At 42.7% G+C, this 13,584-nt stretch overlaps 2 protein-coding genes across 2 annotated transcripts; one reads left to right on the forward strand and one right to left on the reverse strand.

Moving 5' to 3' along the window:
- The first annotated feature begins 4,689 nt into the window (after positions 1–4,689).
- On the forward strand, positions 4,690–7,710 carry LOC109426336 (mucin-2-like). The gene has a single exon (XM_019701796.3). The coding sequence runs from the start codon at positions 5,236–5,238 to the stop codon at positions 7,708–7,710; it is 2,475 nt and encodes an 824-aa protein (XP_019557341.3). The 5' UTR covers positions 4,690–5,235.
- Positions 7,711–12,424: 4,714 nt separating this feature from the next.
- LOC109397980 (superoxide dismutase [Mn], mitochondrial) lies at positions 12,425–13,230 on the reverse strand. Its single transcript, XM_019670306.3, has one exon. The coding sequence runs from the start codon at positions 13,200–13,202 to the stop codon at positions 12,477–12,479; it is 726 nt and encodes a 241-aa protein (XP_019525851.3). The 5' UTR covers positions 13,203–13,230; the 3' UTR covers positions 12,425–12,476.
- Between the last annotated feature and the right edge of the window lie 354 nt (positions 13,231–13,584).

The following is a 13,584-nucleotide window of genomic DNA, read 5'->3' on the forward strand; positions in this document are numbered from 1 at the left end:
GGGGGTGCGTTCTGGGGGTGCTGACGCGCCCTTCGTTTTGGCCATGACTACTCTGTAGGCATCACCCCATGGGGTCGTGTTGGCTGCCTGGCAGAGATTTTTGAAGCACGCCCGCTTACGAGTCTTAATCTCTTTATTCAGTGCCAGTTTAGCCGCCCTGTAGGCCTCGCTTCGTTCAATTCTATCCTCATCGGTACGAGCCCTTTGCATCCTCCTTCTAGCTCTCACCCGATCAGAAAGGCATAACAAAATTATAACCGATTAAGTTATTTATTTCAAAGATTTTTCATAACAGAATGAGTTATAAAATTCGCCGGTTAGGTGTTAAAATAACAAAAAATATAACTAAAACTGCTCTAGTCATAACATAATTATAATAGGTCTTGATACAATTATAACAAGCTTATAACAAAATGAGATATAAAAAATCAATCTCCCTTTTGGGTTCTCTGAAGAAATTCTCAAGGGACAAAATGTATGTTGGATTTTAAACTTAAGTTAAACCTTGTGGGAAATCTCTGTCACGAATGATCTGTATACTGTATAATTGAATTCATATTAGTAGTTTAAGTTGAGAGCTCCGACAGATCAAAGGTGACGTAATCTGGTCGGTGAAATATAATTGGTGAATTGGAATGTGTTTTCGTGTTCTATGATCAGAGATGATGGTTCTAGGAGTGGTTTACTTGGGATCTCAACATGTATATGAACTAATCTTCCAACAAATCCAAAGTTCTTTGAAGAATTCAAAGAGGAGGTCATGGAAAAAAGTCATGGAGGAATTGTTGAAGAATTCCTTAGAGGATTACCCGGAAGATTACGTGGAGGAATTTCTTATAGATTTTTTGCAGAAATTCCTGGAGGAAACTTTTGAAAATTATTAATTGATTGATTTATCTTTATTTGAGAGACTTTCAGCCCTTGGCTGGTTCGTCTCTTTGAAAATTATTAGAATTCCTTGGAGGAATTACTGTAGGAATCTATAGAGTATTTTGTTTTGTAGGAATCATCGGAAGCCTTTCTTAAGAAATCCTTGGAGAAGTAGCTGAAGAATTCTCCAACCACAATTTCTAGAGGAACTCTAGCGGAAATCTCTTTAAGAACTTTTGGAGAAATATTTGAATATTTGACTAGACGACCGTCAGTAAAATTCACGTGGGAATCGTTGAGAAAACTCTCGGAGAGATCTCTGGAAGAACTTCTAGTGAGCTCCCTAGAAGACCTACAAGAGAAATACTTTGAATATATCTAGAAATATTCCTTGAAAGTACTCTGTAGCCATCTATAATAAACATTCAACCTGTAAGACATGTACAAAATCCTGTAAACGCCGCAGTTCAATTACATATAATATTTTCCACTTGAGAGTCAAAGACTTCTCGACAACTTCGCTGATGAGTGATGATCCGAACTTCCTAGGACAGCAGAATAATGAGATTTAACATATCAAATAGCTCATAGTAGTGAAATTGTGCATACAATTTTACACCATTCGAGAGTTTCAAGAATCATCAACAACTTTGCTGAACATACGAACTGTGCAGGTGATCTGGATCATGATAGGAAACATTTAAAATTACCTAATATCATCACGTAATGGTGGAGTTGCTTACCTCATTTTCCACATTTCGAAGTCATAAGCTTTCTGTACAAGTTTAATGAAGACATGAGCTTTTTTGGTAGTTCATATAATAAATGATATCAACAATTGTGTATTTTCTAAACACAATGACGCCATACAGCGGTTGGTTTACGCACTAAACACTACCAAAAAATATTGATTAGTTACACATTGCATTTTAAAAATTATTACTGAGTTTGTTATAATGTTGATATAATGATAATCAAATCACATATTCATTTATTGTAACTGACTTTGTTAGAACCTTGAAATAATACAAACTAGTTTTTGTACCGAATCCAACAAATATATCTAAATATAACAAACCTTGATATACATATCAACCGTTGATACAATTATGTTATGTTTTTGTTATGCCTTTCTGATCGGGGAGTTCTGCGATTTCTGGACACCACCAGTACACCGGTTTGCGTCCATTTCTGGGTAGGGATCGCCTTGGCATAGCGGCGTCACATGCACGGCTTAGGGTTCCGACAAAATCATCGCTGGATAGATCGTCGGCGTTACTCTCCATAAACAATCGCTCCACAAATGCCGGCTTATCTAATCGCGAGGTCAGCCATCCCCGATGACGGTCGATGACCTTCGGCTGTGGCCGTCTTCCTCCGTGTTCCACTCTGTATCGAATCGCCAGATGGTCACTATGCGTGTATCCATCGTCGACCCTCCAGTCCGAGCTAGGGTTTAGACCCGGGCTCCAGAAGGTTACATCAATGATGGACTCTGCACCATTCCTGCTGAAGGTTTTTTTTGTCGCCTACGTTCGCGACATCCTCGTCAAGGATGGGAACACTCACTTACAAAGAGTTACACTCACTTGCTGTTTTCTCAGCTCAGAAGCGTGCAATCAAGAAACGATGTATGAACGACTTTTGCCTTGTGTTTTTGTCTAAAAGTTTGCCGAATAGAGTAAGGGTCGCACACGCATACCGAAGTCGTAACAGAGCTGCGAAGGCAACTCTCCACGAGGTGAATGTAAATTACACTCACCTCGTGGAGAGTCGCTTTCACAGCTCTGTCACGACTTTAGTATGCGTTTGCGACCCTTACTCTATTCGGCAAACTTTAAGACAAAACCACAAGGCAAAAGTCGTCCATACATCGTTTTTAGATTGCACGCTTCTGAGCTGAGAAAACAGCAAGTGAGTGTAACTTTTTGCAAGTGAGTGTTCCCATCCCTGATCCTCGTTTAGTCTAGCCATAGCTTCGAGTAAGGCCCAACCTCTCGCGTTAGTCAAGCGGCTACCCCACTCAATCGCCCAGGCGTTGAAGTCTCCACCGATGACCACGGGACTCAATCCCACCATTGCGCTTGTTAACGATTCCAGCATAGACGAGAACTGGTCTATCGTCCACCTGGGAGTGGCATAACAACTGCAGTAGTATACCCCGTTGATCTTCGCTATTGCGAAGCCCTCGTGCGACGTGGAAACCATTTCCTGGACCGGAAAACGACCGGTTGTACAGATCGCCGCTAGCTTGGCCTTATCCGCTACCCAGTTTCCGTTATCGGGAGGGATGCGGTATGGGTCCGATAGTAGTGCGATGTCTGTACTTGACTCCGAGACTGACTGCCATAGCAACTGTTGTGCGGCTTCACAGTGGTTCAGGTTTAGTTGTGTAACCTGCATTATCGTTTGGAACTTCGACCTCCTCGCGTGCCTGGACATTTAGGCCCGCCCGTCGTGTGGCCCTTGTTTGCCGTGCAAATCAGGCATTTTGGTGCAGAGTTGCACTCCCTGGCGATATGGCCTTCTACTCCACACTTCCTGCAGAGCTTACTCCGGTCTGGGCCTTTGCATGCCCAGGACTTATGCCCTTGCTCAAAGCACTTGAAACACGCCACTGGCGGCTCGTATATGCTGAGCGGGCACACTGACCAAGCTACTTTGATCTTCCCGACTGAAATCGCCTTATTCGCATCCTCTACGGGGAGTTTGAACGCGGCAATCTGCGTGCCAGCCGGACCCTTACGCAGGCGGATCGATGCACTTGGTACATCTATCTCACACTGCTGTTTGAGTGCGGCTGCGAGCTCCTCTGCGTCGGTAATCTCGTGCAGGTTTTTACACTGGAGAGTTGCCTCCGCCGTTAGGGCTCTTACCTGCACCTTTTCGCCAAGTACCTCTTGGGCTAGTGCTTTGTAGGAAGTACCTTGATTGGCTGCTTCCTTCTTCAGCACTAGCATCATCTCTCCCGTCCTGGTGCGCCGGATACTTTTTACATCCGCGCCCAACGGTGAGAGACGATTCTCGCCTCGCATGGCCTTCAGCACCTCGGCGTATTGTCACATTGAAAGTCACGTGACGTCACAAGCTACCTCCAATGAGCTATAGGCTCTCTTTACGCTTATGCGTAAAGTGTCTAGTCAAGTCGAGTGTCTTTTTCAGGGTACTGATTACACCCGTTGTGGTATGGGCTATGAGCTCTCGTTGCGCTTATGCGTTCATTACCTTTTCTAGGGTACCCCTTCCTATTTCATCACCTTTCCCTTTCCTAATCCCATTCCATCCCTTGTCCCATTCTCCCTCAGGTAAATGATGAAATAGGCTTATATGTATGGAGATTGCACAAATGTCCCAAATGGATGATAACGTGCCTCTGGAGCCGGCCTTCTGATACCTGATGGGAGACTCATTCAATGACTCAATGCACGAACGGTCGAATTGGATCTCCTAATTTTGGTACAGTATATGAAAATCAAATACATTCATTCTGCTCCATTCCATGCAAATACAACGCTATTGCCAGAAACCTACGCAGAAAAAGATTGTAAGGGTAGTTTCAAACAATAGAATTAATTCGACCGTTGATTATAATCATACACACTGGGTCTAAGCCAACGAACCTCTGCGAACCAACGCCAAATTTCGCACAGGAAATGAACCTGCCAAATTGCCGAAGAACTGAGATTTCTCCTCTAATGATCATTCCGGTTAGTTGGCTGGCATTCTTGGTCTCTGCCTGTATTTCCATCTGCGTCGTAAATTAAGGAAAGATAATCGTTAGCAGAAGAACCGAAGAAACAGTGTGGCGGGCGGCGTTCATGTTTTGCGATTGCACAACTTCTATCTTCGCCGGTCAAGGTCGATGAAAAAAATTACGGTTTTATTTTTAGATCATTGCACGCTTTTCGTCATCATCCACCTTAATGGTATTACCAATTGAACTGTTGAACATACGATGATTTAGTGGAGCAACAATCTAATCTTCATATTTTATACTATTCTCTAAACTCTTCCTAGCCCAATAGAATCAACGAATGAACGATTTTCACAAAACAAAAAACTAGCTAGAATCCGCTCGCAGCCCTGGCGTTGAATGCCAAAGATAACAACAGGTAGAGTATGTAGCGCCATGTAACCGGCCTTCCTAGGTGGTTGGAAGCAATACAGAGAGAAAATTGTACAATTTTCGCAAAGAACTGACCATCAAGCGTTGACGTAGAATGTATGCTCCCTGCCATGTTATCACTTGTCGCTGTCTGTTTTCGATATCAATTAGGCGCAGAAGAATTTTTGTCAGTTTCTGTCGGCAGCAGCAGCGGTTACCGTTAGTCGTTATCGGAAGCTTGTTCGGTGTAAACGTTGCAAATGTCCCTGGTCGTAATTAGAATGCTGGCGAACTGGTTGAGGTTCATGAGTGTAGTGGTTCTGTTGCCGAGAAGTTTGGAAGCTGCAGATGCAATTTGTGAACGCATAGACTTCAACGATTTCAGTGCCTACAAGATCCGGCAGTGCTCGGAAGGCGGAAAGAATTTATTGCGTCTAGCTGCCTACGCGGGGTCTTCCAATTTCAGCCCTTATCGAGAAAATGTATTTTATTATTTGTCGAACGATGTTACTGGTACTAGTTGCTGCGAATCCGTAGAAAGCTTTTTCATGAATTCTTACACGGAAATAAGAATGATTTATCAATTCGTATTCAGAACAGAGTGTACATTAACGGTGAGGATACTGGATTTGGATCTGCTCGACAGGCAAGGAATGCCAACGACTGCTCAAATTTGGACAACACGTCAGTCGACAAGAACTTGGAGTCTATTTTCTGGAAAGGTTGAAAGAGAAATCAAAAGAGCCATATTACAAGTAGAAGTTGAAATGAGCGATGACGGGGACATAGCGATTGAGTACATAACGGTCTTCAATCCTCTTGTTTTGGAAGAGTTTTGTATGATACTGGATGAATTTTATACTCCACCTGCGACCACTACAATACGCACAACATCAACTACAATGTCAAGGCCTACAAGCACTACAGCTGCATCAACAACGAGACGCACAAGATCAACAAGTACAACCACTCGATCAACAACAGAGTTTCCAACCACAACAACTACATCTACAACAGTGTCTTCAACTACCCCAACCACAACTTCTTCACCTTCCACTACTTCATCTACTGTTGTCACAACTACTGAAATTCCGGAAACGACTACTGCAAGTAGTACTTCTACTAGCAGCACGTCTACAACAAAAATAACAACAACGACGACTACCGCATCCACTACCACTGTACCAGCAAGAAGAACAACTACTACAGTAGTACCAACAACGATAACGACAACATCCGTCCCTACTACATTAGAAATAACTACCACTTCTGTTACTACAACACGTGATACAACAACACCAATTATTATTACCACAGATCCAGAAACATCCACAATCACTACTCCCGTTCCAATAACATCCAATACACCAGTTCCAACAACAACTAGTACCATATCAATTCCAACAACTACAACAATCCTCATGACTACCTCGCCACCACTAACAACAGAGTCGACATCAAGCACAAAATTGGTGACCAATTTATCAACAGAGGCATTGACTTCTACTGAAACAGTTCCACAAACAACTGTTTCATCAACACAAACTTCTTCGCTTCAAATATCTACCACAACACCAACAATTTCGACGACTGTGCCTACTTCAACTTTAAATACTTCAAAAGTAACTTCTGAGGAAATAACTACTGCTACAACCAATAGCGTAACTTCAACTATAGCTCAAACATCTGTTACCACAACAGTTATTCTTGACACAACAACTCCGATAATACCCACTACCATTAATACAACATGGGAAACAACAGGAGGAACAGTAACCACTGTTTTACAAACCACTATTTCTTCGACGGCAGCACCGAAAACTACAACAAGTCACACTACTGAATCAAACGTGCCTCACACTTCTGAGATGGAAGATAATCAATCGGATGACCCTACAACGACCAGATCCTCAACTCGACGTACAAGAACAACGACTAGAAGAACAAGTCCCTCGGAACCGAGTTCTACAACTGTCGCTTCCACAACTACAATTACAACAACAACAGTCATTACCGTACCTACGACAGTCAGTGTCGAGGAAACCACTTCGACTCAATCAACTGATCATACATCAATGGATTCAACGGCAGATCCCCTTATTACCACTTCTGAGCATTCTACTATAACCCAGGCATCTCAAAGCACTGCAACAGAAGACAACCCAGCCACACTTACTACACCCTTAGCCTTAACAACTCCTTCGGATATAACACCCACGACACTACTCACCGTGAGACCTACGCCAACTCCGCCATTCTATCTTCCGATTCAACAAAATAACTATGATGAGCCAACTGCTATATGGCTATCTATTACCGGGATATTCCTCTTCCTACTGGTTCTTAGTTCGGCATATGGAGTATATCTATTCGTAAGCTGCAAACAAATCACCCAAGTCGTCAACAGAGAGCTTGAGCTAGTAGAGGAGCAACCGCCAAGCCAAATGTCCAGAGTGTCAATCAACCATTACGTTAACCCTCTGGCACAGGAAACGTACCACCGTCAACGGCAGCGCCAGGAACAACAATTGCGGCAATCTCGAGCGCGTCAACAGCGATCACAGCATCGTGAAAGACGACCATCCTCATCCAGTGGCAATAGCAGTTATCTGGAGCCAGTTCGCCGAACCACCAAGCAGCCCATCATCCCTCCGAAGGCATCCGGTCGCCCGTTCTCGTTGGCGGAAGAAATCCGAAAAGCTAAGCTTAAAAATCATCATCTCAATAAATTTTGATGCCGAACGTATAGAAGTAGCAATATCACAAAATCAAAATAAAAGTTATTAGGTTCTATAGCTGTTCTTCAAATCCCTACTAGACTAGTTGATTATCGAAATGTTACTTGGATGAAGCAATTAGCGCGCGAGTATCAGAAGGCCGGCTCCATAGGCACGTTATCCTCCATTTGGGACATTTGTGCCAGCGCGCGGGTATCCAGTAAGACCATGCCAAGGATCGTCGGCTAGGGAGTCCTCCCACGCTATTTTGTCCCGTCTACATGAGCGTTTCACTTCCTTCTCGAGAGCCGAATAGCGCTGACGGGCTACGGCTTTGGCTCCTCGTGTTTTCGCTCGCTCTATCGCGGCTTTGGCGTTCCTTCGCTCCTCTATCTTCCTCCAGGTATCATCTGTGATCCACTGCTTTCTTCGGGTGCGTAGCTCACCCAAATTATTCTCGCCGGTGGCGATGAAGCGTTCTTGATGGCGCTCCATTGATCTTCTACGCGTGTATTTTCCGGAATATCCGCAGCACGGCTCTCCAGCTCCTCGACGAAGGAGCTTTTCACTGCAGCATCTTTCAGTCGGCGTGTGCTGACCCGGCACCCAATTTTGTACTCCTGTCGATGGATTCTAGCAATGGGCAGCCGTATTTCGCCGATTATGAGATGATGTTCGGACGCAATGTTGGCGCTACGTTTGTTCCACACATCAAGGAGGCCCCGTCTCCATTTTCGGCTGACGCAGATGTGGTCGATTTGAATTTCCGTGAAGCCATCAGGGGAAGCCCATGTTACTTTGTGCACTGGTCGATGAGGAAACAGCGATCCCCCAATCACCATATCATTGTTGCCACAAAACTCTGCAAACAGCTCTCCGTTTTCGCTCATTTCTCCGAGATCATGGCATCCCATGACGTGCTCATAGTCCGAGTTGTCGGAACCAACCTTCGCGTTGAAGTCGCCCATGAGGATCTTGATATCACCTTTCGGAGTCTTGTCCACGACAGCATTCAGTTGACTGTAAAAGTTCTCTTTATATTGCAATTCGGCAGCATCGGTTGGCGCGTAACATTGGATCATGGCATGGATCATGGTAAGGTTTCGAACCCGTGTTCTGGATCTGGTTGGTTACAATTATCCTCTCATTAATAGGTTCCCACTTCATGAGTGCAGCGTGGGCGTGAGCGCTGAGCAGGAAACCAACTTCACGGTGGCGAGGAGCGTGTTCACCTCGTAGGCCAGAGTATAGCAGAATTTGGCCCGACGCCAATCTGTGTTCTCCAAAGTTCGGCCAACGGACTTCTTACAGTCCTAGGATCTCACGCTTCATACGGCATGCCTCATTAACTAGTTGTGCCAGTTTATACCCTGCTGGGCTAGGGTTAATACATTCCAAGTTCCAATTCTTGTCCGTTGTTTCGTGCTAAAAGTCGTTGCCGTTGAATCAGTTCGTAATCTTTCATTTTCGGATTCTGTAACGTTTTTGGGTTTCGGAAACAGTAGGCTGTTAGCCTAAGGTCCCCTATTCACCGTATAGCTTCCGGTGGAGGAGCATGTCATATTCGGCCGCTGGATGCCGACGCTGTTTGAGCCGCACCTCCTTGGTGAACAGACGCTCGAGACGTACACTCCCGTGCAAAAGTTTGGGGTCACCCCCTTAAAAACATGGAAATGTTTTTTGGTCATATCTCAGTCATCTTTCATTTAATCTCCTCGTTCTTAGACTCTATCGAAAGATAAAGAGTTAGATTAGATACGTAGGTACTTTTCACAAATTTTATATGAAATTTTTAGTATGAAAAGTTTACCTAAACATACATGTTTTTCATAAATGTCTACGAAAAATTGTTTTCCGTGTAATTCGAAATTGGGTCGACCAAATTTGAAAATTAAAGCTGCATTAGAACCCTATTTCTATCCTCTTTGAGAGCTATTCATTAGATTTTAGCGGAAAAATTCATAGCATAATTTAAATGATCGAGTTAGGTTTACAAGTCACCGTGCAAAAGTTTGGGGTCACCCCTAAGTATGCTGCATCGTACAAAAGTTTGGGGTCACCTTCCAAATGAAGTCTGAGTCGGATTTTTTATTCAAATCGTCATTGTTTTTGGTGCAAATTCAGTTCCTTCTTTGATATTTGAATGACAAGACACAAAAATGGTTATGAAATGTTCATAAACTTAGTTCTAGACTAATTTAAGGTAGAAAATGGTATATAAAATCTATACTAAATCAGCTAAGTTTGTTTAATAAAGTGCGAGAGAGGATGGAAGTGAGATAAAAATGACAAATTCGTGAATTCTACCCTATATAACTGTAAGTGTTATAACCACAAACATACCACTACCCCAAAATCCATAAGTTTCAGGAATGTTACACATTTTAATTTAAATGGCATTTTCATCAAAAAGTTATCCCTTTGCTTTGCACCAAAACCCAAAATCTCGAATGTGATAGTTAATTCGGAGAAATGACATTCGTTGTAATGGTTTTTGGGGTAATGGTGTATTTGTGGTTTTAACACTTACAGTTATATAGGGTAGAATTCACGAATTAGTCATTGTTATCTCACTTATATCCTCTTTCGCACTTTATATAACGAACTTAGCTGATTTAGAATGGATTTTATATACTATTTTCTACCTTAACTTAGTTTAGAACTTAGTTTATGAACATTTCATAACCATTTCTGTGACTTGCCATTCAACTATCATACAAGGAATTGGAGTTGCACCAAAACAATGACGATTTGGATAAAAATTCGACTCAGACTTCATTTGGAAGGTGACCCCAAACTTTTGCACGGTGACGTGTAAACCTAATTCGATAATTTAAATTATGTTATGAATTTTTCCGCTAAAATCTAATAAATGGCTCTCAAAGAGGATAGAAATAGGGTTCTACTCCAACTTTAATTTTAAAATTTGTTCGACCCAATTTCGAATTACACGGAAAACAATTTTTCGTAGAGATTTATGAAAAACATGTAAGTTTAGGTAAACTTTTCATACTAAAAATTTCATATGAAATTTGTGAAAAGTACCTACGAATCAAATCTAACTCTTTATCTTTCGATAGAGTCTAAGAACGAGTGGATTAAATGAAAAATGACTGAGATATGACCGAAAAACATTTCTATGTTTTTGAAGGGGTGACCCCAAACTTTTGCACGGGAGTGTACCTCTTCAATCTAGCTGAAGTCAGAAGGACAACAGTGCCCAGGCTGCACTACCAACTAAGCACACAACTCTTAGCTGGCGGTCTTTGTCATCGCTTGACCCGTGGAAGCATGAGGTAGGAACTTGTGAGGACCAGAGCTATGTTGTACGCTCTCCTTTTCGACTCACCGTTTCGCAGCCCAAATATCAAACATACAACATTAATTGATTATTCCAGTGGAACACGCATTTGGAAGTATGCATAGTAGCGTGGTTCAAAAAATCGTTTTTGCTCCACACCGCTTATTCGATTCCTAACCAGATTATATGCCTTCTCACAAAATTTGAGCTCATTTGGTTGAAAATTGAGACTGCACAAGCTCGTCAAAGTTTGTATGGGAATTACTATGGGAAAATGATGTTTTTCATTCAATCGACCGTAGCATTTCCACAGGTGCCCTATTGGGTTAGTCGACCCTTGGTAATACTAGGCTACTCTATATGCTACAACTTTGCCGAAGACCGCATTCAAATCGGACGCCCCATTAATTAGTTATCGATTTGTATCCAACTGGGCAAACTTTAGCTATGATCCTCCAGCTTCCCAGCAGGCAACATTGCTGCATATGGCGCCAAAGATAGCACACTGAAATCATGGCTACTATGTTCCACTGCAGAATGCAGTGATGCCCACCGAATAGTTTAACCATCATGAGTAAAGATTTCGATTCTGGATAAAAATCGGTAACTAATTAATGAGGCGTCCGATTTGAATGCGGTCTCCGGCAAAGTTGTAGCTGATAGAGTAGCCTAGGATTACCAAGGGTCGTCTAACCCACTAGGGCACTTGGGGAAATGCTACGGTTGATTGAATGAAAAGCATCGTTTTCTCATAGTAATTCCCATACAAACTTTGACGGGCTTGTGCAGTCTCAATTTTCAACCAAATGAACTCAAATTTTGTGAGAAGGCATATAATCTGGTTAGGAATCGAATAAGCGGTGTGGAGCAAAAACGATTTTTTGAACCACGCTAATGCATAGACCTTGTCTATAATGGACACCACAGTGAAGGTCAAACTGCGCCAAGAACTTTCCGCCATCAACTATGTTCGGGACTGCCGATCACCACGGTACATCCAAGGACGACTGAAGCAACCAGAAATCACCTCAGTATACGCAGAGAATCTACGAGGCAGCGTTGAAAGACGATGGCAAGCTCGATATGGCCCCTTCTGGAGCACAATAAAGCAGCCACCGACGACACAGCTGAACACCTTCAGGTGCGTAGAACGGAGTCGACTTAGCGAATAGTTGAACCAGGAGTGCACAGCGAATTGGATGGTAAAGAACGCAGCGCAAGCGGTAATGTCGCAGCATATAACCCGGCAGAATGTGGATCATTACAAACAGAATCGTAAACAAACAGACCCGCAGCTTTTGCTGGGGTAGGACCAAACTTTAGAAGATCTCTAAAAAGGGTTATCCCAAGCCAAATTTGGTAAAAGCGTAAAACCGTTTATTTTTTTATTTTTTTCTATTAAACGCCTTCTAATTATTCAGATTCACATCATAACAGTTGAAAAACACCGTATAACCATATTTATTCAAACCCACACTCAAAACTACTTCTCAATAAGACATCTTAATTTTTCATACCGCTTCGAAACCATCTTCCAGTCGATAATCTCCCACAATGCATCAAAGTACTTGGCGCGATCGTTCTTGTACTGAATGTAATAGGCATGCTCCCAAAGATCGATGCCCAGCAGTGGCAGAAGTCCTGTAGTGGCTTCCAGAGGATCCTGATTGCAGCAAGCAGCGATCTTCATCGTCTTAGACGGTTTGTGCCATCCCAACCAAATCCATCCGGAACCCTGAACGGACAGAGCTGTATCACGCATCAGTTGCTTGAAGTCTTCCTTGCTGTAGAAATTTTGCTTCAACCCACTCTCCAGAGCTTTCGATGGCGCCGTACAGTGCGGAGAAAGGTTCTCCCAAAACAGGGAATGATTGATGTGACCACCTCCGTTGAATCGAAGGATCTTGCCCAGTTGGATAACTTTATTTGGGTTGCAGTTTACGAGTGCTTCACGCAGCTGTTCTTCGGCACTGTTGAAGGCCTCTACGTAGCCAGCATGGTGCTTCTGGTGATGTAGTTCCATGATCTCCCGGCATATGGTGGGCTCAAGGGCAGAATAATCGTACGGAAGCTCCGGCAGGGTATGTTTTGAACGAATTTGTAAGACTAATCTTGAGGGATTTACTCGTTTCAACGTGTTCATCTTTGCAAAACCTCCAAACAGTCCGTCAAAGATTGACTTTTGATCTGAGGATAAAGCGCATCGCATACTAGGATCTACAACTAAGGCGGACTCCACACAAACATTATTTTGTAAGTCCATTCAATTATTCCAACAATAATTGGGTTCTTTAGGGGTATCAGGATTATTTCATAATCGGATTCTCCGCCCAAAAATTAGTCGAAATCCAAAATTTCATAATTTTTGGAGTCCTGGAAGTATTTTTAAAATTCATTTAAAGTTTGTATGGGGAAATTTTTTTGTTCGGGTCGAACTGTCACTTTATCGATTGAACTGTCATTCTATCCACGAAAATTACTGTTTTGTTAATTTAACCATCAAAACAAAGGTATTGGAATCCAATAAAAATACGTTATACTCAGCTCTTTCGATTAGGCTATAGAAAATAGCAATATTTTATTCACTAAAC

Source organism: Aedes albopictus, chromosome 2 (genome assembly GCF_035046485.1).
Source record: "Aedes albopictus strain Foshan chromosome 2, AalbF5, whole genome shotgun sequence".
Classification (NCBI taxonomy): Eukaryota; Metazoa; Arthropoda; class Insecta; order Diptera; family Culicidae; genus Aedes; species Aedes albopictus.